This window comes from Lissotriton vulgaris, chromosome 10 (assembly GCF_964263255.1).
Source record: "Lissotriton vulgaris chromosome 10, aLisVul1.2, whole genome shotgun sequence".
Taxonomy (NCBI): Eukaryota; Metazoa; Chordata; class Amphibia; order Caudata; family Salamandridae; genus Lissotriton; species Lissotriton vulgaris.
Genome location: NC_141698.1, coordinates 136,560,731 through 136,588,013, shown reverse-complemented (window position 1 = coordinate 136,588,013; position 27,283 = coordinate 136,560,731). Strand labels below are relative to the sequence as shown.

The 27,283-nt window shown below is 47.8% G+C and overlaps 1 protein-coding gene across 4 annotated transcripts in view; it reads right to left on the bottom strand.

The window, feature by feature from the left end:
• EPN2 (epsin 2) overlaps positions 1-27,283 on the bottom strand; it is a 475,186-nt gene that overhangs the window by 52,807 nt on the left and 395,096 nt on the right. For 2 of the 4 annotated variants that reach the window (XM_086940718.1, XM_086940719.1), the window contains exon 8: positions 14,810-15,004. The exons of the other annotated variants lie outside the window; for them this stretch is intronic. In XM_086940718.1, the coding sequence (XP_086796844.1) occupies positions 14,810-15,004 (195 nt within the window). The remainder of the gene's footprint in view (positions 1-14,809; positions 15,005-27,283) is intronic. 4 annotated transcript variants of the gene reach the window in all.

Sequence of the window (27,283 nt, the reverse complement as noted above, 5' to 3'; positions counted from 1 at the left end):
CCCCCGCAGAATAACCCCTCCTTTGCAAACAGGCAGGCTGGCAGCAGGTTCTTCTCTTCCTATTCCTCATATGCCAGGTGTGTTGCTATACTAATTAAGCGGTCTGTCCTTTTCATGTTCTTTGGTCAAATGGTTGACAATGCCGGGCGATATGTGATCATATGGGGGAGGTTGGGAGATGGAACGGTTACCGTTGTAAATTGTTATGCCCCCAACACTGATACTCCGGAATGTTTCACACTGTTATGGGGCAAGACACTGGGTGTAGGTTCTACACATGTGATTTGGGGAGGTGATTTTAATGTGGTATTGATGCCTTCACTGGATAGGGCGGATGGCTTGTTACACTATCATACTAAAGCAAGGGAGGCCATGCAGGGTATAGTGGAGGAGGGGTTGTTGATCGACAGCTGAAGACATATACATCCCATGACATTGGAGGGCAAGCACTTCACTTTGTATACAGGCACATGGGCGCGTTTGGATTACTGCTTCCTGTCAAGGGGTCTGGCTGTTGGTATAACTGCTGCAAAACACCTGGCCCGAACATATCCTGACCATTGTCCTGTGCTAGTTACACTGAAGGTGCCTGGGTTTGAATGTCCTAGACCTATCTGGCGGCTATAACCCACTGCTTTACTGGATATGGTATTTAGAGAGGAACTGCGGGGAGACATACTTGATTTCTTCCCGCGCAATAAGGATACTGTGGACAGCGTTGAAATTGTATGGGAGGCCTTTAAGGTCACAGTCCAAGGTTGGTGTATAGCCAAAGGGTTTGGAGTACTACGTGACATTCAACGCATGATACGTAAGCTGGAGGGTGACTTGAAAGACTTAGAGCGGAGAATGCAGGGGGGTGACAGGGCGCTGCGCCAAAAGAGTTCAGAACCAAGCTGTCAGAGTACGAATACGAGGCGGATCAAGAGTCAAAATTCTGCAGCAAGTATTGAATCGCTAGGAAATATGGGGAGGGTGAGAGGCCAGAAAAGCTTTATCTACGGTCATACGGAATGTCCGAGGTAATAATACTATACTTGTCCTTACTGATCAGAATGGGGAGGTGTGTAAGGATAATGCCCATATCATGGATGTCCTCACCACACATTATGAGCGCCTATACTCTACGCAGGTCTCAGGCACTATGGATTTTGACGGCTTCCTAGGCGGAAGTGGGCCTTGTGTTGTCTGAGCGATGTTCACCGAAAATTTTTAAGTGCCCCTCTGGAATTGGGTGAAATTAAGGAGGCGATCATGTCCCTAAAAAATGGGAAGGCGCCGGGATTAGATGGCATACCGGCAGAGTTCTATAAATGTTATATAGATATAATGGCGCCGGTATTGATTCCTTGGAGGGGGCATTTTACCGCAATCCATGCGCGAAGTAGTGATCACATCTCTCCTGAAGCCTGGCAAGGACCCCATGGAATGCGATTCTTACCGTCCCTTATCCCTAAATTAACTGACGCGAAGATCTTGGCCAAAGTACTGGCAACACGGCTGTCTCTACTCATGACTCAGATAGTGCTACCGGATCAATCGGGCTTTGTCCCGTCCAGAGCGACCAGCCATAACCTCAGAACTCTTTTTCCCTTATACAAACGGTGGCGCCAGACCTCCCGCTTGCTGCTGTGTTTCTAGATGCCTCAAAGGCGTTCGACTCAGAGGAATGGTGCTACCTTTTTACGGTATTGCAAAGGATGGGCTTCCCACCTGTCTTTCTGGCGTGGGTGCAACTACTGTACAATAAGCCCACCACAAAGGTACTTGTGAATGGTCGTCTCTCGCCTGCTATATCCATAACCAGGGGCGCCTGGCAGGGATGCCCATTGTCTCCCCTCCTTTTTAGGTTTCGCCTCGCCGAAGGATGCGCTCTGCGCATCTTTTCGGCGCAGGCGAAATCCTGTTGAGTTGCATAGTGTGGCTTGGTTCGGCCCTCGTCCTTGATTGGCTGGCTCCGTAAACGGAGCCTTGCCATTGGACGAGGGGCCTGTCCGTCAATGCCGGACCAGACACGGGGGCGTTCCCGACATTCTTTGGCTTTTGCCGACGTCACGGGACGCCGGGAACGCCCCCGTGTCTGGTCCGGCATTGCCGGCACTACTGCGTCTCTTCTTCCCGTTTCCCGCCCCGTGACTGGCCGGCCGGCCAATCCTAGCGCGGCCGGCCGGAAGTGCCCGCCCCCCCGCCGCCCAGGGGAAGAAGGAAGACGGCGGCCCACAACAAGTATGGCGGCCCACGCGGGGCTCCCGTGGCCTGCCTGGAGGGAGCCCCGGAAGAAGCGGAGGACGTTGCCGGGCAGGTGTTGGACGGCGACATAGGCGAGGTCGAGGTGAGCAAGGGCCCGGAGCAGGCACAGAAGGTAGAGACTGGTGCGGGCAGAACGGGGGCCATAACGAGGGCAGCATGCGATCGAGTGAAAACAGAGAGAGATCCAGGCGGGTCGCGCACTGCCCCTATGGTGATAGCGGGATAATTCCCTGAGACAATTCAAAAATGTAGGGATGGAGAGTACACAGAGGCCGGGGCTCAAATTTCCCTCTGCAATGTTGTCAAAATGTTTAGGAGCGCGGTTTAAGCTGTGAATACCTTTTTCTTAATGCACGATGTTACAGCGCTTGGGCCAGGCCTCGGGGGGCCGCAAACTGCGCACAAGCGGAAAAAGTATAGTACGAGCTTGGTGTGGTACATGGTGAGTACGATGAGGAGGTTAAAAGACTCTTGGCTTGCTTAGTGATAAAGCAACAGGCACGGTCTAAGCATTGGCCTCGAAGTGGCCTTCTGAACTATTTACAGACGGTATTTTGAGGGCGAGGGACCGCGGGCGATGGTACGGGGCAAACGGCAGTAGACGATTAATTTGCACCAAAGGTTTTGAAGTACGTTTGCTAACAACCCTGTTTTGGGCGTAAGGGCAACAAGGCGGAAACACGCACAAGTGAGAAGAAGTTAAAAGATACCCGCACTTCGTTTTGTCGGGAAAGGAGCGTAGCTAGTAGCGTTACCAATTGGCTTCAGGCACCCGAGATCCACACCGGGTCTCTTCTCTTTTACTACCAACTGCACCCGTGGCCCTGCCCCCTTGCGCGCGCGGTGCAGCAAAAACACATAAATAAATAACTTAGTGCGGCAATATTCACCCCGTCGGGAATAGATGCAGCGCGTGCGGAACTGGTTTGGCTTAAATAAATAAATAATAAGGAACCAAATCACACAAGATGAAATAACGGGAGCGACTTACAAGCGCTACAGATTAGGCCGAACTACCAGGGTAGTGGCACATATCGGGGAATGGATCCTGTAAGCGCATTTCGGGGTAGAGTGAGCACAGGCAGGTACCGGGGCTTACGGAACCCCAGCCCAACACATTCTAGGGAAGGGGCATAAAAGGAATATAGCGTACCGACTAAGGCCCGGAGAGAGTACAAAAATGTATATTTAAGATGCTGTCAAAAGCGAGCAGAGAGGCAAGGCTGCCCTCTGGTGGCCCCATTAGCAATGGTGCTCTAACTCAAGAATATCGAGTTCGAAAATGCCCGGTGGCCATAGTGTGATGAAAGGTCAGGAACGATCTGAAATTAAAAGTCCCAACACAGAGGATCACGTTCAAAAGCCACGCTAATAGGCTTAGTCACATCACCGCAGGTTCAAGGTGGAGCAAGGGGTTAGCACACCTGTGTAGCCGGGTTATTTGAATGCCTTACTGTGGAATTATCAAAGCTAGAGCAGTGATGCATTGTGCTACAGAACGAAGGGAAATAAACATTTGAAGTGCTGCCTGGAACTATTCTTGGTTGCTAGAAATTGCGTGGGAGGTAGTCACCGAGTTAAAGTGTTTTTCTTTCACTGTTAAAGATGTTTGAGAACTTGTAGTTCTAGCATTCCAAAGAGCCTTGGAGTCCAGCGGGTGTAAAACACATGCGGGAGTCCACGCAGTGGGTGCAGTAACGGAATACTTTCCTTGCCCTCTGTTTCCAAGCGTCCCATTTGTAGAGGCCTCGTCTGGTGGCTCAGTGGATTTCTGCACCCATCGCCGGGGCCTGTGTTAGACCTCATGGTCACAGGTTCAAATCCCGGCGGGCCCACCCAGCCTCTCATTCATCTGGGGTCGATAAAATGAGTACGAGTTGGGGGTAACAAGAAACAGCTGTTATTCAGCATCGAGGTGAACGTGCTTTTTAAAGTACATATGTTCGATTATGTTATGCTAATGAATCTGAACAACCGATCCAACCAATGTCACTGCTACTGACCTCCGCCAACCCAGAGCCATGGCAGAGAACGGCAGAATAGTAGCAAACTGTCGCACGTCACTACAAGTGCTCCAGTGGTTTATGTTTTGGAACGCCGGCCATTTCAAAGGGGTTAAACCAGTCAATGCTTTCTTTGGGCCTAAATACGTTAATTTAGCAAGCAAGAAAGCGATGCGTCTAAAAGCAAGCATGGGCAGTTTTGAACAGCCGAGTGAGAATATATCGCGTGAGGATCTTGATATACAGGTTGCGCAAACGTTGGTTACCTACTGTTTTGCAGCAAGCCGTTAGTTATAAAAAAAAAACAAGCATTTGCAATGCAATGGTCTCGGCATCATTAAAGGTAGAGCTATTGGCATTGCTCATGACATTTTTTTTCTTTAAATCAAAAATAAAACTCTGCACTCACCACCACTCTGCACTCACCACCACTCTGCACTCACCACCACTCTGCACTCACCACTCTGCCCTCACCACTCTGCCCTCACCACCACTCTGCCCTCACCACCACTCTGCCCTCACCACCACTCTGCACTCACCACCACTCTGCACTCACCACCACTCTGCACTCACCACCACTCTGCACTCACCACCACTCTGCACTCACCACCACTCTGCACTCACCACCACTCTGCACTCACCACCACTCTGCACTCACCACCACTCTGCACTCACCACCACTCTGCACTCACCACCACTCTGCACTCACCACCACTCTGCACTCACCACCACTCTGCACTCACCACCACTCTGCACTCACCACCACTCTGCACTCACCACCACTCTGCACTCACCACCACTCTGCCCTCACCACTCTGCCCTCACCACTCTGCACTCACCACTCTGCCCTCACCACTCTGCACTCACCACTCTGCACTCACCACTCTGCACTCACCACTCTGCACTCACCACTCTGCACTCACCACTCTGCACTCACCACTCTGCACTCACCACTCTGCACTCACCACTCTGCACTCACCACTCTGCACTCACCACCACTCTGCACTCACCACCACTCTGCACTCACCACCACTCTGCACTCACCACCACTCTGCACTCACCACCACTCTGCACTCACCACCACTCTGCACTCACCACCACTCTGCACTCACCACCACTCTGCCCTCACCACTCTGCCCTCACCACTCTGCCCTCACCACTCTGCCCTCACCACTCTGCCCTCACCACTCTGCCCTCACCACTCTGCCCTCACCACTCTGCCCTCACCACTCTGCACTCACCACTCTGCACTCACCACTCTGCACTCACCACTCTGCACTCACCACTCTGCACTCACCACTCTGCACTCACCACTCTGCACTCACCACTCTGCACTCACCACTCACCACTCTGCACTCACCACTCTGCACTCACCACTCACCACTCTGCCCTCACCACTCTGCCCTCACCACTCTGCCCTCACCACTCTGCCCTCACCACTCTGCCCTCACCACTCTGCCCTCACCACTCTGCCCTCACCACTCTGCCCTCACCACTCTGCCCTCACCACTTTGCACTCACCACCACCCTGCACTCACCACCACCCTGCACTCACCACCACCCTGCACTCACCACCCTGCACTCACCACCACTCTGCACTCACCACCACTCTGCACTCACCACCACTCTGCACTCACCACCACTCTGCCCTCACCACTCTGCCCTCACCACTCTGCCCTCACCACTCTGCACTCACCACCACTCTGCACTCACCACCACTCTGCACTCACCACCACTCTGCACTCACCACTCTGCACTCACCACTCTGCCCTCACCACTCTGCCCTCACCACTCTGCCCTCACCACTCTGCCCTCACCACTCTGCCCTCACCACTCTGCCCTCACCACCACTCTGCCCTCACCACTCTGCACTCACCACTCTGCACTCACCACTCTGCACTCACCACTCTGCCCTCACCACTCTGCCCTCACCACTCTGCCCTCACCACTCTGCCCTCACCACTCTGCCCTCACCACTCTGCCCTCACCACTCTGCCCTCACCACTCTGCCCTCACCACTCTGCCCTCACCACTCTGCCCTCACCACTCTGCCCTCACCACTCTGCACTCACCACTCTGCACTCAGCCCTCACCACTCTGCACTCACCACCACTCTGCCCTCACCACTTTGCCCTCACCACTCTGCCCTCACCACCACTCTGCACTCACCACTTTGCCCTCACCACTCTGCCCTCACCACCACTCTGCCCTCACCACCACTCTGCACTCACCACTCTGCACTCACCACTCTGCACTCACCACTCTGCACTCACCACTCTGCACTCACCACTCTGCACTCACCACTCTGCACTCACCACTCTGCACTCACCACTCTGCACTCACCACTCTGCACTCACCACTCTGCACTCACCACTCTGCACTCACCACTCTGCACTCACCACTTTGCCCTCACCACTTTGCCCTCACCACTCTGCCCTCACCACCACTCTGCACTCACCACTTTGCCCTCACCACTCTGCCCTCACCACCACTCTGCCCTCACCACCACTCTGCCCTCACCACCACTCTGCACTCACCACTCTGCACTCACCACCACTCTGCACTCACCACTCTGCACTCACCACTCTGCACTCACCACCACTCTGCACTCACCACCACTCTGCACTCACCACTCTGCACTCACCACTCTGCACTCACCACTCTGCACTCACCACTCTGCACTCACCACTCTGCACTCACCACTCTGCACTCACCACTCTGCACTCACCACTCTGCACTCACCACTCTGCACTCACCACTCACTACTCTGCACTCACCACTCTGCACTCACCACTCACCACTCTGCACTCACCCTCACCACTCTGCACTCACCCTCACCACTCTGCACTCACCCTCACCACTCACCACTCTGCACTCACCACTCTGCACCACTCACCACTCTGCACCACTCACCACTCTGCACCCCTCACCACTCTGCACCACTCACCACTCTGCACCACTCACCACTCTGCACCACTCACCCCTCTGCACTCACCCCTCTGCACTCACCACTCTGCACTCACCACTCTGCACTCACCACTAGGTAGAGATAATACTAGCACCCTAGCCCGCTCACTGCCTTTTGTATCTGAAACCTGCAGGGACTTTTGTACAGGCTGCATGCAAAGCTTGACATACATACATCTTGGAGCACCTTGGAAGTGTTGCAGCAGAAAGAGCAGTCGTTTTAATTTAAGTAGACTTTTTCGTCGACGAGTGCAGCTCATGAGGCATGCATCTACTTTTTTTTTTTTTTAAACTCGCCTATTTCCATAGTGAGTTGTTGTAACTTCATTCATTTCATTGAGTGTTACTTCAGTATTACTGGTAAAAGTCATCATCACGTCGATTATGTCAGGTTAAAGTAGATTAGCCTTGCCTTTTTATGCAATATTGGGCGCAAACTCTTAGTTAGCTTTTTTTATATCTACTATTTTTGGCAGCCTTGTCATTTGGAATAGAAATGCTTTGCAGGTGCGCATTAGCAGTATAGAGTAACTTGGATTTCTAAGGGCATTCAATGCAAATCATATCGTGAGATTGCAATGTCCGTCTGTCTGTGTGCCTGCGGTGATCGGCTGTCTGCCTGCCTGCAGTGTCTGTGGTCCGTCTGTCTGTCTGTGTGTGTGCCTGCAGTGTCCGTCTGTCTGTGTGCGTGCAGTGTCCGAGGTCCGTCTGTCTGTGTGCCTGCAGTCTCTGTCTGTCTGTGTGCCTGCAGTGTCTAATGTCCGTCTTTCTGTGTGTGTGCTGCAATGTCAGCCTGTCTGTTCGTTCCCCCAGCAAAAAAAAGTGAGCACCTACTGTCAAGGCAACTACAGTGTCATGGAGCAGCCCCTCTCCTATCTGTTCCTTCCTTCAACAAATCTCGCACCGGGTGAAACGCCGAAGATGCGACACTCCGTGCCAGCAGGAATAAGAAACAACCCTTGTGTCTAGGTTTACAATGTCAACCGGCCAGGATACGGTGCCTGTCTGTGTGCCTGTAGTGTCCGTCTGTCTGTGTGCCTGTAGTGTCCATCTGTCTGTGTGCCTGTAGTGTCCATCTGTCTGTGTGCCTGTAGTGTCCGTCTGTCTGTGTGCCTGTAGTGTCCATCTGTCTGTGTGCCTGTAGTGTCCGTCTGTCTGTGTGCCTGTAGTGTCCGTCTGTCTGTGTGCCTGTAGTGTCCGTCTGTCTGTGTGCCTGTAGTGTCCGTCTGTCTGTGTGCCTGTAGTGTCCGTCTGTCTGTGTGCCTGTAGTGTCCATCTGTCTGTGTGCCTGTAGTGTCCCGCTGTCTGTGCGCCTGCAGTGTCCATCTGTCTGATTGCAATGTCCGTCTATCTGTGTGCCTGCGGTGATCGGCTGCCTGCCTGCCTGCAGTGTCCGTGGTCCGTCTGTCTGTGTGTGTGCCTGCAGTGTCCGTCTGTCTGTGTGCGTGCAATGTCAGCCTGTCTGTGTGTCTGCAGTGTCCGGGGTCCGTCTGTCTGTCTGTGTGCCTCCAGTGTCCGTCTATCTGTGTGCCTGCAGTCTCTGTCTGTCTGTGTGCCTGCAGTGTCTAAGGTCCGTCTTTCTGTGTGCGTGCTGCAATGTCAGCCTGTCTGTTCGTTCCCCCAGCAAAAAAAAGTGAGCAACCACTGTCAAGGAAACCACAGTGTCATGGAGCAGCCCCTCTCCTATCTGTTCCTTCCTTCAACAAATCTCGCACAGGGTGAAACGCCGAAGATGCACCACTCTGTGCCAGCAGGAATAAGAGGACTTTGCAAACAGCAAAAAAAAATGGAGCACATTAAAACTTGGCTGCGCAGCCATGTAAGAGGCAGGGCATGTCTGCGCTTGTGCAAAGTAGTATATTATAACCAGCCACGTAAGAGGGCCGATCTGCGCTTGCGCAGAGTCCCCATCTCCAGACCTCACACGCGTCACCCAGCATCACAGGCACTGGTCACGCTCGAACCCACGCCATCTTAAACCTTTGCACCTAGGATCTCCGTGCAAACCAGAGCGCTCCACAGCCCGGGGATGAAGTGCTGTGTAAATGTCACAGTGCAGTACATGGTATAGGCCAATTCTACTACAGTACCTGCTTCAGTGCACACTTGCACTGAGAGCAACTGCTGTGCTGTGACAGCTGTGTGGGCGGATGGCTGTGAGAGCTGTGTGGGCTGTGAGAGCTGTGTGGGCTGTGAGAGCTGTGTGGGCTGTGAGAGCTGTGTGGGCTGTGAGAGCTGTGTGGGCTGTGAGAGCTGTGTGGGCTGTGAGAGCTGTGTGGGCTGTGAGAGCTGTGTGGGCTGTGTGGTGAGGGCTGTGAGAGCTGTGAGGGCTGTGTGGGCTGAGAGAGCTGAGAGCTGTGTGGGCTGAGAGAGCTGAGAGCTGTGTGGGCTGAGAGAGCTGAGAGCTGTGTTGGGCTGAGGGCTGTGTGGGCTGTGTGGGCTGAGAGAGCTGAGAGCTGTGTGGGCTGAGAGAGCTGAGAGCTGTGTTGGGCTGAGAGCTGTGTGGGCTGTGTTGGGCTGAGAGCTGTGTGGGCTGTGTTGGGCTGAGAGCTGTGTGGGCTGAGAGAGCTGTGTGGGCTGTGAGAGCTGTTGGCAATGTAAATAACAATGCCATTTATTTATAAGTCCTCTCCTCCTCTAGCCCTCCTTCTCCTTCCCGCCCTCCCTCTCCTACCTGCCGCCCTCTCCTTTCTGCCCTCTCTCACACACTCCTACCTTCCCTCCTGTCCTCCCACTCCTTCTTGCCCTCCCTCTCCCTTCTGCCTATTTTCCTTCTTGCCTTCCCTCTCTCTCCTGCCCTCTCTTCCTTTTGACCTCTCTTCCTTCTTCCTTCTTACTCCTGCCCTCCTACATGCCCTCCCTTTCCCTTCTGTCCTCTCTCTTGCTCTCCCACTATTTTCTGACCTCCCACTCCTCCTTGCATTTTCGCATTCCTACTCTACCTCTGTATCCTCCCCACTCTTCTTTGCATATGCCTTCTCAACATGCGCTATCACTGCACACAGCCTCTCAACACACGGCCTCTCTGCACATGCCTCTCTCCATATGATCTCTCTGCACAGGGCCGTGTGTAGAGAGGGCAAGTGAAGAGAAGGCATGTGTAAAGAGGGCGTGTGCAGAGAGGGTGTTTTCCAGAGAGGCACTCCATATTTCTGTGTAAAGTAAAACACATCAACGTTTTACACATAATTCAAAGAAGTTAGAAAAGACCATTTGTCAAAAGCAATACCAAAAGCACAAACTTTAACAAAGGCGAAACCATTGCATTGTAAATGCTTGTTTGCCATTGCAATAGAACCACTGGCATGCGGGCTACGGCAGTTACATCAAGACAGCGCGTTCTGTTTCCTCCAACGACAGATATCTGTGTCGCTCTATGCGGACGACGTGACGTTGTACATCACGGACCCTCAGAACAGACTTAACGTCCTGCTACGTGAATTGTCGGTTTTTGGTAGACTATCTGGTGTAACTATCAAGTGGAGCAAGTCTCAGTTTTCCCCACTGACGCCTGCGGTATCCGAATTCTCCTTGGATTATCCAGTTGAGCGGTGGCACTCCGACCTAAAATACAGAGGGGCTCAGGTCTCGAGAGGAAGGAAACAATGCGTATGAATTATGGTACGGCCATGATGAAACTGAGGGGTACTATCACGCGCTGGATTGAAATGCCATGGTCGATGGCGGGAAGAGCCTCGCTTATCAAAATGGTCATATTACCACGTTTTCTATATTTTTTCCTTAACCACATGGCTGCTAGGCGTTTTCCCGTCCTGCGCTAAAAAATCATAAACTCCATACATCATGACGATCTGGCCTTGTCATCCGCGCACGGCAGGTAAGCGCCATGACGAGCCCAGCTCGTCATTAGCTTCGAAGGGGTTAATATACCTTACCATCCGGGAGCTTTTTTTTTTTTTTAAACCTTGAAGTCAGAACTGACTAGGCTAGTATGGGGAGGAAGGCAGCCGAGGCTTCAGTGGAGTGTTATGGCACAGCCATATAGCAAAGGGGACTTTGACATTCCAGATTTTGAGGCATACTATCTCAGTGCTCAGGCGCACTATCTATACCACTGGAGCAAACCCACACGATACATTCAGATAGCGGTGGAGGACTGGATCGCACAACCTCTGCCCCTGAGTGGCATCGTCCTGGTCTATCTAATGCCCTGGAGACACCACCAACTACGGTGTCTTGCACTATCGATGCATGGCAGAGGATACTGCGTAGGCTGTGGGTTCCTTTGCTCTATGCACCGCGTATGCCCCCTGACCTATCCCCCAAAACTGACTGTGATACATGAAACTGGTTTTCAAAATATGTGCAAGCGACTCCACATGACACTGTGGGGGGGATCTGTTTCTTAATGAAGGATTACTTACTAAGGAGCAATTTTTTGGTGACACTATCCCTAATCCCCTTGAGATTTTTTTATTACATACGACTACGGGAGGGAATGAAAAGTCTCCTCTCCGAATACCCGCAAGAACCGGATGCTGTCCCTCCCCTGAATGTTCAGCTGAGCGGCACTGAGGGTACACACTTGGTATCAGGCATATACAGTAGCATTCAAGCACACACCCCAGAGGTGGTGGGGACAGCCAGGAGGCACTGGAACGCTAACTTAGGGAGAGAGATCACTGATGGGCAGTGGGAATACTGTTGTGATGTGACGGGGCGTATCACCTCGAGCTGTCGATTTAAAATTATCCATTATAAATTCCTGCATAGAATTTATTACACGCCTGCCAGAAAATATAGATTTAAATTAGCGGATACTGACTGTTGTCAAAGGTGAAGGCAACCAGGGGCTGGCTTCTTCCATCTGGCCTGGACTTGCCCACAGATATGGATATATTGGGAGCAGATCCATGATGCGTTGGAGCATATGCTGGGTCTAAATTTTGATATGGATCCCGTGACTCTCATTCTTGGGCACACGTTACACATACCTAAGTGTAGCAGAAAGTTCATAGATATTTCTCTATTGCTGGCTAAACGGAGACTTGCATGTCGATGGAGGAGGGGGAGAGCCCCGAAGTTTAAAGAATGGTTACAGGATATGATATACTGTCAAGATCAGAGTAGATTATATGCCGAGACGCAGCCCATGGCATCTAGGCCCAGACATATATGGGGGCCCTTACAGGCCTATGTGCTGCAACAGGGAACAACTGATGCGGAAGATGAGGGTCAATCAAATGTTGAGGCGGGAGAGGCTGGGGAAGCGTCCAATCGTTCCTGACAATGCCAAACTAAATAAATGTTTTCAGGTGGGAAGTTCGGGTGCAGATACCAATAGTTGTAGTATGTACCGGGCTTCGTACGAAATGTAATCGCTGTATACTGCACATGTCATCGCTGTGTTCTTATTTTGTGTATCATGTACATATGTGAATTTGCATGATGCCTCTCTATGACTTTCACTCATGTGTGGGGAAACGCACCACAACTCACGGTATGAAGGCCAAGATTGCTTGCTTGTGAAAATGCCATTTTCGTGCTACTTGTGCTGTCTTTTTGAACTGTACTCGAAAATATCAAAAATAAAAGTAAAACAAAAAACAAAAAAAACCTTTAATCTCCTGCACATTTATCAGGACCCACAGTTTCATCTGGCGGAGTCCGAAACTAAGCTGAGGTTTGAGTTATGACTTCTGGATTGTAAAAGCGAGTGACAAAGTTGAGGAAGTGGTTCTCCAGAGATCGGATGTCCTTTATTTCATGAATGAATGTGCGGTGCTGGGGGACTGCTCTAGATCTATCTGTGCAGGAATTTGAGATAAGATATCTCAATTTTAAGAGGAGCTTTGCTGACTAATTTTCAATTATTTTGCAGGAGCGACAGATATCATAAAAGGGATTCGAGGCTTATGCGATAGTACCTTGTGCTTGTTTTCCATTTATGGCTTTGGAAGGCCTACTGACGAATGGAAACACATGTTTAAACTCAGCTTTGCTGCTTACAATGCTCACTTTACCTTGGAATCACTTTCTTTTTGAGTTAAGAGTTTTAGACCCAGGCTGAGTTAGATCGGTTTGCTGAGAACGGTCTGGCCTTGACTATCATCAATAGGATTGTTTGGTTTGCTCTTCTCTGGTGTTGTGAATCTTTACAAAGCAGATACATCAAGAACTTGTTAAGGCTTCTCTTCATCACAGGCTTGTTCCACCTTTGCTTCACTTCCTTATATTGAAGTCTGAAACATGATTTAGGATAATCTGTGGTTATAAAATAGTAAATAGTTGCCACTTGCAATTTCTTTGGGATTTTGGCATTTGAGGCGTGGATGCCTCACCAAATATGCAATATTTTTTCATTGAACAAGTGAATCTTCTGAGCTTACTAAGTTTTTTAAGTCCTTATTATCAGCGTCTCTACCCGGAATTGTAGAGGAAAGATCTCTTACTCGAGCCACCTCCTTGAGGTATTAATGTTGGAAATTGTGATGTGGTAAGGCGATCTTGCCACAAGTCTTGCAGTGCTAACTTCTGTTATATTCCGATCACCTGTGGAGGTGCCCAATACTTGCCCTCTGACATGATCCTTGTCTTGTAGAGTAGAACTATCTTTGAACACTGTGTCGATTCACTGCAATAGATTTTAGCACATTTATTTCTTTTAGTGTCTTTGACGTTTCAGGTTGGTACCAAACGGACTGCCCTTTAAAGAAATCCTGGGCAACAAAGCGTACAAATTCATCTGACTGAGGCAAGCATTAGCGGTTGCCTGTGGTACTTGTCATTTAGCATTTCGTTGTATATAAGCGAGGCAATATCTGACCTCGGAAAAAAATGGTTATATTCCACCCATGCTAAAAATAAATGCACCGGGTATGTCACACTGAGATTTGTAAGCTTCCTCAGTTGCAAAGCTGAAAACAGCCATGTGTAGACTTATGTCAGAGGAATTTGTGTTGTGGAAACAAAAACAGAAAAGCATGTTTAGCTGATAAAAACAGGAGGAGTGTGCTTACCAAAATGAAATCCAGTATCAGAAAAAAAAAGTATTTTTTAAAAGAGGTCTCATACCATAAAACAGAAATGCAATCTTTGTCATGGAGACTCCGGTCTTGCTCATTCTGACGATAAATCAAGCATTACAGTGGGGATGCACCACAGGTAGCAGACCACGGCTGTAGGTGAAAACATGGGCAGAAGCTCCAAACTCAAGCTTAAACCCCTAGATTCTTTCAGAAATTGTGGTTCTTGTCCAAACTTACAACATAGCAAGTATCCAAAGCAGCTGGAAAAGGGAGATCATGATGACATATCAATATTTTTCAGATTGCACTACTGGTAGTAGCAAACATTGATTGAAAAAATAAAAATTATATCTTTGCTATGTATATTATGTGGTAAAGAAAGAGAAGTGGTCAACGGTTCAAAAATAGAAGATACAATGATCAATATCCACAGGAAAATTAACTGTCGAACTAGTTTTACACAGCCATTTCCAGGTGATGCCCATTTATACTGTGCAAATATTCTATCAGGTGCTACCACAGCCATAAGGTGACCATAAAGCTTGTGAAAAGCACGTACAGAGTGAAGAATTCAGAAAACAGTAGGTCGATGAGGCGTACCTGGCACCAAGAATGGATTCAATGGAGGGGCGGGCTGAGGCGGCTTCGTTACCAGGGAGTCCAGGTTAACTAACGCAGCATTGGGGCCCAGGAAGGACTCAGGGGTTTTCCGAGCTGAAGTCTGTTTACTTGACTCAAACAGATCAGGGCTTGCGGTGCCACTTTTTTGAGATGGCAAAGTGGAAATGGATTCAGCTAGAAACAAATAAAAATATTGGAATTGGTGAAGATAAACTGCACTAAATTATCCTTCAAAACAAAATGTGTAAGTAACTGATAGGATGAGGGTGTTGCTGTGAGACGGTTTTCCAGAAACTACATCAGTCTACTTTTATATGACTCAAAGCATTCATTTTAGTACAGCAATACATTTAAACAGAAAACATTTTCCTTATGGAAACTTTAAATCAATAACAAAAATCCTACTGCAGCCACTAAACCTACAATGCGTATTGAAAGCTTTATTCCAAATATATACAACACCTTTTACTTCAAGAGATTGGTCACCCAGTTCCAAATGCCATCTTTCCACCATATGGACGTCGATTTAAGGCAGAGCTGCCCTATGTATCTACAATCAATCCACATGAAAATCAAGTGCATGACCAGAGGTTCTCTCAAAAAAACTGCCGGGGATCTCGAGTTTCAAGACAACAATGCCGACAGGTAAAGTCTGAACATGTAAGTTAGTCGTAATTCTTCAAAGAATAAGATTCAACTGAGAAAGCTTTCACCAGTCTGGTAATCTCAAAAAGAGAGGTCGAACTGATTTAAGAAACAATCATTAGACTAGAGAGGACACCGGCATTCCACACATATCAGAGAATATCACACTCAGATTGTTCTGACAGAGGACATTAAGTTTGCATTCGAGTGTTCATGCTTCACATTAAGCCGTGCTAGCAGATGGTACGGTATTTATGTTTAAGTTGCAATTACATTCAGTTTAATGCATCTGAAGATAGACTTGGGAGCACCCTGCCAACAAATGTCAGTTTCCCGTGTTGAACTTGTAGACACCCTCAATTGACGAAGAGCATCCAAATCCAATCATCTTTCTTTCCTCAAATGACCCCTTAAACCATTTGTAACCAACCTATGGCCCCTTGATAAGATATATGGCAAATTAAAAAGGATTGCATAGAACAATTAAAGAAACCACGTTGCTAAAATATATCAGAGAATATAACAATGTTTCTCGCAGCCCACATTTACAAAACGTTGTAAAAGAGTTTGCCCAACCAATGCCGAAAAGCCACAATTCTCCTTTATATCGATTTCCACGGCAATAAGTGCATAAGGTGTCATTTGATTTGCATTGTACTTCTAGTTCAATGAAGAGTCCAACTTAGAAGAAAACTATAGCTTTGAAACCCATATTTATGTAGGAAAACTTAAATGATTTCTTATTTTGGAAATTGTTGGCGGGGGGCCTGTAACTATGTGGTAACGTTTCAAAAATGAAGCTTGAAGTGCATGAAGAAGTACATGAAAAGTCTGCAGAAAATTAAAGCGGCTATGCAGCATCTGCTAATAGAATAACCTGCTAATGCTTCCTTCTCTCTGTATATAAGGTACACTAAAACGGAGGAGCGTGCGTGGGTGGGTGAGACCACAGCCGCTGGGTGTAATAAAAAGAACATTGTGACCCTTGTTTTGCACTGTATGTCAGAAGAGCGCCCTGGCTCGACTGAAAAGAATTTAAGGGGAAGTCAAGGATTAGGAAAATAAAATATTGTGTTAATCTAAATGGGGTGCGGCATTAATAATAACCAGGAGGTGTGCGTCATTCCAACTTTTAAATGCAATACCTCACTAAATAAACAAAAGAAATACTAGTTTTACAATCGTCGGGCGTACCTGCTCGATGGCCAGAATAGTACTTGGAAAATAAGCGTTTAAAAGTAGTTTGGAACAACTAGGTATATTATTTAATGATGATTCCGTGGCTAGCACTCAAATACAACTGCAGGACTTGTACCTAAATTACTAAAATTACCCACCTTTCGGATAGGGTTCATCTGGGTGTCACGAAAGAATTGGCACCCATCATAAAATGTGTTCTTCTGTGGTTGATTTTATACAGAGATAGCAACTAACATCAGAACTACCAATTAGCAAATAAATGACTGCCACTGAATACATCAGCAGTGACTACTAACCTTAAGTGCTACTCTCAAATAGAGTAGCATTCAGGCACCAACTTAGTAGCCGACTCCTCTATACACAATGAACATGGGTGGAGGAGGGTGCACTGGGGACGTCGCTCCTCACACAAGTCCACATGCAGAGTGCATGAAAGAGCGGGAGAGAAGGGAAGACACGTCAAATCCAACAGGCCAGGGAGAAGACGCATCAGATCCAACAGGCCAGGGAGAAGACACGTCAGATCCAACAGGCCAGGGAGAAGACACGTCAGATCCAAAAGGCCAGGGAGAAGACACGTCAGATCCAACAGGCCAGGGAGAAGACACGTCAGATGCAACAGGCCAGGGAGAAGACACGTCAGATCCAACAGGCCAGGGAGAAGACACGTCAGATGCAACAGGCCAGGGAGAAGACACGTCAGATCCAACAGGCCAGGGAGAAGACGCAGCTGACCCAGTCTCTGCCCGTCTTCATTGGCATTCTTCACTGCCACCTCCCCTCAGCTTCCCACCACAACTTCCTGTTACCTTCACTGGGCCTGTCGGGGTCTCAGGTGACCAAATAGCAGCTCTTCTATGTTCTAAATTCACCTTCTTGAACCTACTTCGAGACACAGGGTATTCTAAGCCTACATTAAAAAAAAGAAAAAAAATTCTGTACCTTCATGTTGCCCCACGAGTAGTGCCCCAAGGACCGGACTGTTGTGACGCCGTCCCTCACACCCAGGACAAGAAGCGGATTGCAAAGAAAGATCAGATGTGCAGCTGGCTAGTGAATTATTGACCAGGTAATCAAGTGCATGTCTGTCTCTCCTTAATAGGGTGCAAAAATGTGTTCATTTTTGTTGTGACCGCGTGTTTGTCTAAAGCTAGAAGCACATATCTGGTTTTAGAAGCTTACGCCACTATACACATGTGTATGTACAGTGCTGATAGCTCTAATAAACTCCTTGACCAGATATCTGAAAGGCTGCAAACATTCTCATTTCCCCATGCTCTCACATTTACAAGCACCAAACAATAAATCAGGAAATAATACTAATAATAATAATAATAAGGGAGTTTTATAAAGCGCCTGGTTACGCTCAGATGGCGTGTCCCCGCGCTAAAACAGAAGAACTCACGTCGACTGGATCGAAGAGTCTGCTCGGTTTACGTGTATATAGGTGTGTTTTTAGCTTCTTCCGAAAGGTGGATTCAGATGACTCCAGGCGGAGGTCTAGAGGTAGGGCGTTCCAGCTCTTCGCCACCAGGTAGCGGAAAGATCTTCCACCCATGCGAGCCCTCCTTATCCTAGGAACCTTTAATAGGCCTCCATGGGAGGAGCGAAGGGCGCGCGTGGGTACGTACCTGGTGACCAGGTTCTGGAGCGGTGCTGGCGCCTTCCCAGTAAGGATGCAATGGCAGGTACAGAGGGCCTTAAATTCGACCCTACTCCTCACTGACAGCCAATGAAGGATATGAAGGGCAGCTTTGGAGGCCGATCTTTTGGGAAATTTTAGAATGAGGCAGGCTGCCGCATTCTGCAACACCTGGAGGAGATTTATTGCCTTGCTGGTTGCTCCCAGATACAGCAAGTTGCCGTAGTCCAGGCGCGATGTGACGAGGGCATGCACCAGCGTTCTACGGGCTGACGTGGGAAGGAGGTCTAGGACCTTCAGTAGACTTTTTAGGACGCTGAAGCAGACACCCGCCACACGGCCTATTTGAGGTCCAAAGGACAGGGACAGTTCGGCATCAAGCCAGACTCCGAGGTTCCTAACCTCTTGACAGGGTGTTGGAACCTCACCTAAGCATGGAGGCCACCATGCCGATGACCAGACAGATGGGTTCCCCCCCACTACGAGCACCTCGGTCTTGCTGCCATTTAGTTTAAGGCAGTTGGTGGACATCCAGGCTGCAAGGTCTTGCATGCAGGCTCTGAATCTGTCCACCGCAAGACCGGGCGCACGCGAGAGGGAGATAACCAGCTGCGTGTCGTCGGCGTAGGACACTATATGCAGACCATGTCCCTCAGCGATCAGGGCCACTGGGGAGACATATAGATTAAATAGGGTGGGGCTCTGGGACGATCCCTGGGGTATGCCCTGGCCCAATCCGATATCCCTGGAATAGCAGTCGCCCTGGATCCATTAGAGTGCAGCTCCAGATATCCCTCTACTATTCAGACACTGTAGCAGGGTGGTATGAGCTACAGTGTTGAATGCTGCACTCAGGTCCAGTAGGATGAGGGCCATAGTAGGACCCTCATCCACCCCCTGACGTAGGGTCTCCACAGCCATCAGGAGCGCTGATTCCGTTGAGTGGCGGGGACGGAAACCAAACTGGGTATCGTGTAGTAGGGCAGCCTCTTCCACGAAATCCATCAGTTGCAAGTTTACCGTTTTTTCCGCCACTTTGGCCAGGTAGGGCAGAAGGGAGATAGGTCGGAGGTTCTCTAGCTTTTTGAAGCTGATGTTAGGTTTCTTCCTGAGAGGTAGAACCACCGCCTGTTTCCAGTCTTTGGGCACGGTCTTAGTGCTAAAAGACATGTCTAGTAGGTGTCTGATGTATAGTTCCAGCACTGGTAAGCTATCAGCTAGACGTGGGCTAGCACGGAGTCCATTTTCTATTTCACAAAAAAATCACTTGGCCAAAGTGTTTGCATCAGCCACAGAAAAGGGCCTAATCTTGACCAGACACCAGTCACTCCCACAAGCACTGAAAATTTTCATTCACTTCTAATTTGCTTCTGCTTACCTTGCTGATAAAATTCATTGAAAGCATATTTGTTACTCAGCCTAATGTCTCTAAGTCCATGGATGGTCACCAATGATTTTAAATGTGACACTTTCTTCCTGATCCTAATTCCATTTTTCAAATGGTTTGTGCTGAGGGAAGGTTTAGGCAAATCGACAACAAAAGTTCTGAAACGTCAGCAAATTCTGCACAGTTTATAATACGGCTGTTGGTAATGCTACTAATTTTACACGAATTGTGTACAGCTCACATTAGCCAAATACTCGGCCCCTTGACACTTTTGTAGAGAAAAAACATGTACTCCAGGTTAACGTAGGTTGAAATTGGAGGATAATGAAAGTCAAAGGAATATCCCTGGACCTACTGCTAAACAACTGTACTCACTCTACTGTTATATGGTCACACCTCATTCACTCAGCATATTATATTAGGGTACTCATTGAATATATAACGTTTACAATCTTATTTAACCCCTTAAGTGCTGCTGACGGCCAATGGTCGTCAGCAGCGCTACCTCCCCAGTGCTGCGCACGACCATTGAACGTCCATTCAGCACTAGTTCTAATGGACAGCGCAGCACTGGGGAGAAATGTTTACACGCAGCTAAGGTGTTAAAACCGAACAATATTGTGTTTACACTTAGCAAATAATTTTTTTATTAAATTTCAGAAAAAAAGAGTTTTTCCTGAAAACATTTAACATAAAAGCATTTTATGCAGTACATTGAAATACATTAAAACATCCTCATAATGTTACATCAAATGTAAATGAAACATCTAACAAGCATTTACAATGCAATAGGTCTCGCATTAGGAAAGTTTGAGCTATTGGTATTGTAAATGACAATTTTTATTAATGTTTTGTTTTGAAAATAGCTAAATTAATAGCTTTGTCATTTACAATGCCAATAGTTCTAACTTTAGCAAATGTGACACCTATAGCATTTGTAATGCAATATGTGTTGTACTTACGTGACTTACTTGTATTGATATTACAAATAACAATGACTTAATTTTTTTTCAATAATTAATACTTAAATGAAAGTTATTGTAATTTATAATGGCACTAGCTTAAAGTTTTGTAAATAACTTGTGTGAAGATTATGTTCAGTGTATTTTATTGTGATGAAAATCCAAGAACAGATGTGAAATATTAACATCTTTTTGTTACATTTGTAATAAAGCTTGAAACATTGAGAGAACATATGTGAACCAGGTGTTGTTGAATGGTTGCACAGGTTGATGCTGTGGTGGCGCCGAGTGTTGTGATGGCGAACGAGTGATGCTGTGGCCTTCAGTGATGCTGTGGTAGCGCATAGTGATGTTGTGGTGCCCCTGAGTTATGCTGTGGTGGTGCGGAGTGATGCTGTATGCTATGCTATGTTTTGTTTTGCTATGCTATGCTATCCTATGCTTTAATTTGTTATGCTATGCTGTGTTTTGTTATGCTATGCTATGTTTTACTCTGCTATGCTTTGTTATGCTATGCTATGTTTTGTTATGCTATGCTATGCTATGTTTTGTTGTGTTTGGTATGCTATGTTTTGCTATGCTATTATATGTTTTGGTTTGCTATGCTATGTTTGTTGTGTTTTGTTAAACTATGCTATGTTTTGTTGTGTTTTGCTATGTTTTGTTATGCTATGTGTTGTGTTGTGTTGTGTTTTGTTATGCTATGTTTTGTTATGTTATGCTATGTGCTGTGTTTTGTTATGCTATGTTTTGTTATGTTATGCTATGTTTTTTTAATGCTATGCTATGTTTAGTTTTGCTATCCTATGCTTTGTTTTGTTATGCTATGTTATGCTATGCCATGTTTTGTTGTGTTTTGTTATGCTGTGCGATGTTGTGTTTTCTTATGCTATGTTTTGTTTTGTTATACTATGGTTTGTTTTGCTATCCTATGCTTTGTTTTGTTATCCTATGCTATGTTTTGCTATCCTATGCTTTGTTTTGTTATCCTATGCTATGTTTTGCTATCCTATGCTTTTTTTTGTTATGCTATGCTATGCTGTGTTTTGTTATGCTATGCTATGTTTTGTTATGCTATGCTGGTGAGTGTGTGTGTGAGTGTGGTTTTGAGGGGGAGTGACGGGGAGTGAGGGGGAGGGTGTGTGAGGGGGAGGGTGTGTGAGGGGGAGGGTGTGTGAGGGGGAGGGGGTGTGAGGGTGTAGGTGTATGTGTGTGAGTGAGGGTGTGTGAGGGGGTGAGGGTGAGGGGGTGTGAGGGTGTGTGAGGGGGGGAGGGAGTGGGGGTGTGAGGGTGTGTGAGGGGGGAGGGAGTGGGGGTGTGAGGGTGAGGCTGAGGGGGTGTGAGGGTGTGTGGGGGGTGTGAGGGTGTATGTGGGTGAGGGTGAGTGACAGTGAGGGTGGGTGAGGGTGTGTGAGGGGGTGTGTGAGGGTGTGAGAGTGTGAGGGTGAGGGGGTGTGAGGGCAGCCACGACCGGTGGTAGGTGTAATTGCACGGCGGTGACGTAGGGAGGGGGAGGGTGGGGGTTTGTAATGTATGGATTACGGACTTTAACAGGTAAGTAAACATATAAATTAATAAAACGAATTTCGTTGTGTGCACTGCATCACCAAATGCGATGCAGTGCGCGCAACGAAATTCGTAATCCATACATTACAAACCCACACCCTGCCCCTCCCCCTCCCTACGTCACCGCCCTGCAGTTACACCTACCACCGGCCGTGGCTGAGTGAGGGTGTGTGGGGGTGAGGGTGAGGAGGTGTGAGGGGATAAGGGGGTGTGAGGGTGTGAGTGAGTGAGGGTTGGGGGTGAGGGGGGGCTGAGGGTGTGATGGTGAGTGAGGGTGAGCGAGGCAGAGTGAGGGTGAGTGAGGGTGTGAGGTATGAGGGGGTGTGAATGTAAATGTTATGGAAATTACGTACATTTTTTACGTACGAAAATTACATAAGCATCGATATTTAAGAAAATTATGTAAGAATTTTAAGACTTGATTTCCTTATGCATAAATAAACAAATGTTTCTGTTACTTTTACTCCTGCAGCTTGCTTTGTGCTGTGTACTGCCTTTGAAAATACAGTGAGCCTGTGAAAGACAGTGCAGAGGAACGCAGTTATTTACAGTGTCTCCAAAGGCAGTTATTTCTGTCAGGGCCTCTCAGGAGCCGACTTCTTGTGAAAGCGAGCTCATTCATCCTGCATCTCACTGTCCTGCCATTTCCGGCAGACAGAGGGAGGAGGTGTTATGAGGGGTGAACGCAGGAACACTCCAGCGTCGGAGTTATTGGCATTATCAATACCAATGATTTTACCAAGCCATGTTGCAGGGTGCTATACCCTTTGTGACCAAAAGAGGTCCCACCACATGGCTCGGTAAAACACATCGGTATTGATAACTCCAAGTCCAAAAATTGCGATACCTTTTGCATTTTTTATAATAGCTTGCATGTGACCCCGTGCCCTGCATATCACATCGTCACATTTGAATATTTAACCCAAAGCGAGCGTGGTTATGTTTTTAAAATAGATCCCTTTGTTTTATTTGTTGCATAATCTTGTGAGGGTTAGTAAGCATTAAATGACTACAATTACAATTGCTATGTAATCTGAATTCGGAGATAAAAAGACATGGGTGCGCAAAAAGAAAGGGAAGTGTGCATCCCTGAGCAGTGCAAGAAATTATCGAAGAGCAGCACAGGAACGTTATTGATATAAGTTGCAGTACAGCAATCTAGCAATCGCACAGAAAACTTCAGGAATGTAAGCACACTGGGGACTCAGTAGGGGTCCGAGTTCAAGTAGTGTAGATAGAAGCCACCCACTGGCCACGCGCCGAAAAGAACATGTATTAGAGCAAAGCGAAATAAAGGTAATAGCAGAGGCAGGAAGGGAGAAAAGAAAACCATCCCAGCAGGTTAGGGGGATTGGAGGGGTGGGGAAACAATGGGCTGCTGAAACAGCACAGCAATGGGGGCTCCGTGAAGGGAAAGTGTGTTGTTTGGGGCGGCCTAGTCTTGCTCATCTCATGTCCCTCTGCTACGCTTTTCGGGATTCAGGGCAGACAACCCCAGAGGGCCCACAGCCGTGGGAACTGGGTAGCAGCGGAGGCACAATAGGCAAGAGACAAAACTGGTCTTCAGACAGATAAGCTCCTCTTTTCAGAAACAAATAGTAATTAGCATTGTCTCTCCCTTTAAAGAGCAAATGCTAGCCAGTGCATTTCAGCCGGAATTAGAAGCAAGTTTCACATCTTCAACTCCAAAATATGGCTTTTACTCCAAAATGTTCTCACTGCCATGCATCTGTCGTGAGAGCGGAGATTTATGTTTGAAAAATTACGGGCATCTTTGAGCATTGAATGCTCCATTTTTATTTAAAATGTTATTTTTACAATGCATCTTCGTAGGTCGTGTGCCACATTAAACAGCCTTGCGAGGATGTGAAAGCCTTCCCTTAGACTAAGACGAATCAGTCCCCATGCTACTGAGTATCCTAAGCAGGGAAATGGACCTACTGCGTTTGAATTTAAAAGCATATCAACACAACTGCTTTTGACTCTGCTTTGCACATGTGTGGATCGGAAGAATTGAAACCTTTTTCTGTAGGTTTTGCGGCCCTTCTTGTTTTGCCAGCAGTACAGTACCATCAGCCTGGAGGGGCACGTAGTTTGCATACCCATAGTGCATATGCCCTGCAAATGCTGTAATGCTTGTACTTTTCCATGTCCAAATGTTATTTTAAGAAGAAAGAGTAAGTAATGTTGAAGGGAAGCTAACACAAGCGTAATACCCACAGATATCTAATATTGGATGGCCACCCTTAGTAAGTATTTTTTTTTAAAATAGACTTTATATACCTCCTTATGGTATTATTGCAGCTGCTTCCTCCACAGAGTGCAAGAAGGCATCGCACTAGGGGCAGGCACGGGAAGAAAGACAGTACTTCTTGTACATGTTTCCGTGAACCGCAGTAAACAAAACAAGCTCTCGTCATGGCGGGGGGCGGGGCAGCGGAAGCCTTTGATGTGCCAAATGCTGCTGGCAGGGGGAAGGATCGTGCAAGCTCGTCCACGAACGTGATTCTATTTCTCGTGAACTGTTGGGAATCCGGCTTGAAGAGAGCCAATCAGCTGCCCGAATAGAGCCTTTGGGGAAAGAAGCAGATCAGCGACATAAGGGCTCACCCCTGTTTTCTATTTCTGCGAAATAGAAAAGGGGCGAGCCCTAAAAACATATACCAAAGTACCCTAATATAATATGCTGAGTGAATGAGGTGTGACCATATAACAGTAGAGTGAGTACAGTTGTTTAGCAGTAGGTCCAGGGATATTCCTTTGACTTTCATTGTCCTAAGTACCCTGTTCCCTGGAACACGTGGGGTCTTCTCTCTTTCCTTTACTGAAATTGGAGGATGTCAGAGTTAAGTGAGAAATCCGAGAATATTGTCTAGCGGGGTGTTCCGGGGTACGGTCAGGGCTTGTGGATGATATGGGTATGTGTTGTTCTGTGTGGCAGCATTGCTAAATGGTGGGTGAAATCAGTGCAGAAGGTAAGTTATTGCGATGCAGGTATGTAATATGCGGAAATAGCAAGTCTTGTGATAAAAGGTACAAGGCAGGGCAATGCAAGTAGTGATATGACGTCAAGTTCAAAATGTGACCTTAGACATTAATATGAATTGCCTATCCTCATCAAGCAGGACTGGAACAACTGGCAAGCACAGCACTGGCCCTATCGGGGTTAGGGGGGGCAGGGCATTACTGGGTGTACAGATGAGAAAATGTAAAAGGAGGTTGGGGAAGAGGAAAGAATGCTAGTCTGAGGACTGAGAGGTCTTCAGATAGGTGTGAGCTGTTAACACAGAGCATGACAGGTGGCAGAGAGCAGTGTAGGAAGGGTAGGTTAAAAAGGGGTAGAGGGGAGAAGGAGTAAAGCGGTAAGGTGTATGTATGAAAGTCATGATGTTTATGGGTTAGTGTAGTGAAGAGGGTTCTAGTTCAAAGGTTGTGAGGAACTGGATGTAGGAGTTAAGAGGTGAGGATGGAGTGGTGGATTCTCCCCCATCGCGAAGCAAGCCTACCATTCCAACAAGGCGGCCACGGAGACACCAAGACAAGTAGATCTGACAGCCCAGCCATCCAAACACCAAGACAGGAACCTGCAGGAACAATGGGCAGAGTTGAGGGACAGCCTTTTATGCCTGGAACGCCAAACAAGAAAGAGCAGCAGCGGGAGAGAAGGGAAGCAACCTGCAGCCGAGTAGGAGACCTGCATCTTGTGCGTAGGAGCTGGAGACCTGCCGTTTCCCAGAAGTCTGCAGCAGGAGGAAGAGGATGACTACGCCACAGCGAGCAGCTCGAGGAGCAGCACCCACGAGTCTGGCACTCCACCAAGTGAAGCGGAGGCCGTGGCTCCCCTTCCGGCGGCCCAGGAGGGCCGTGGGCACAGGCAAGTGCCAGGATTCTTCTCTTTTAGGGACTGGTGGGCGGGAGCATGGGCCAGTTCTCAGTGAAGCACCATACCACCCCCCCCCCCCCCAACTTAGACAGCACGGGAAACAGCGTAAAGGTGAATGTGATACTTTCTCTATCCCTAATACCACCAGGACAGTGGTTCTTACCTCTTGCTTTCCTTGTTTGGCTTGCCCTTTCCAGTCCAACCCTGCGGAGAACGAATAGTTTCTTACCGGTCGGTGTAGTTTTGCAGCTTGAAGACTTTCTGGATTCACTATGCCGTGCATTATTACGCGGTCTAGTGGTTGGCTACAGAATCGTAATATTTTGTCTTTTTTTTTTCCGGCACCCAGGTGGTCGTCAATGTCCCACTATCTGGTGTCCTCCTGTGACGTTGGTGTGCTGCCTCCGGAAGCTCCCACCTTTGAGCGCCATCTTCGGAATCTTTTTTTTCTTGTTTTTGTGCCATCTTTGTTTATCTTTTTCCATTCTTCTAAAGTTCTTTTCCATTTTTAAGGAAATATAATTTTCTTTCCTTTTTTTCTTTCTTTCCTCCTGTCTCATCTTTCTGGTGGAGGTGGGTGGGTTCACTAGTGAATCCAGAAAGTCTTCAAGCTGGAAAACTACACCGACAGGTAAGAAACTATTTGTTTTGCAGCGTGAATCTTTCTGGATTCACTAAGATGTGCATAGACTTTGTAGCAGTTTGCTAAGTTTGTGGCGGCTGGGTGAAAGATGAGCGTTGGTTGTTGAATATATGTTTAAGCACTTTTTGTCCTACTGGTGCTTCCTTGTTTATCTGTATATCCACGCAGTAGTGTTTAGTGAACGTGTGCACTGAGGCCCATGCTGCCACCAGGGAAATGTCTTGGATGGGTGTGTTTGCCAGCAAGGCTATTATTGCTCCCTTTTTCCTGGTAGAGTGGGCTTGTGCCCCTCCTTGTAGTTCTTGGCCTGCTGCTTGTGGCAGAATTGGATAGTCTGTGCGATCCATCGTGCGATGGTGCCTTTTGTTACTGGTCTTCCCAGGAAACTGCTTTTGAGAGACACAAAGAATTGCTCTTTTTTTGCTATGATCTTTAGTTCTTTCAATGTAATGCATTATTGCCCTTCTAGTGTCCAGAGTGTGCAGTGCCCTCTCCGTGCTTGTGGATGGTTTCTGGAAGAAACTT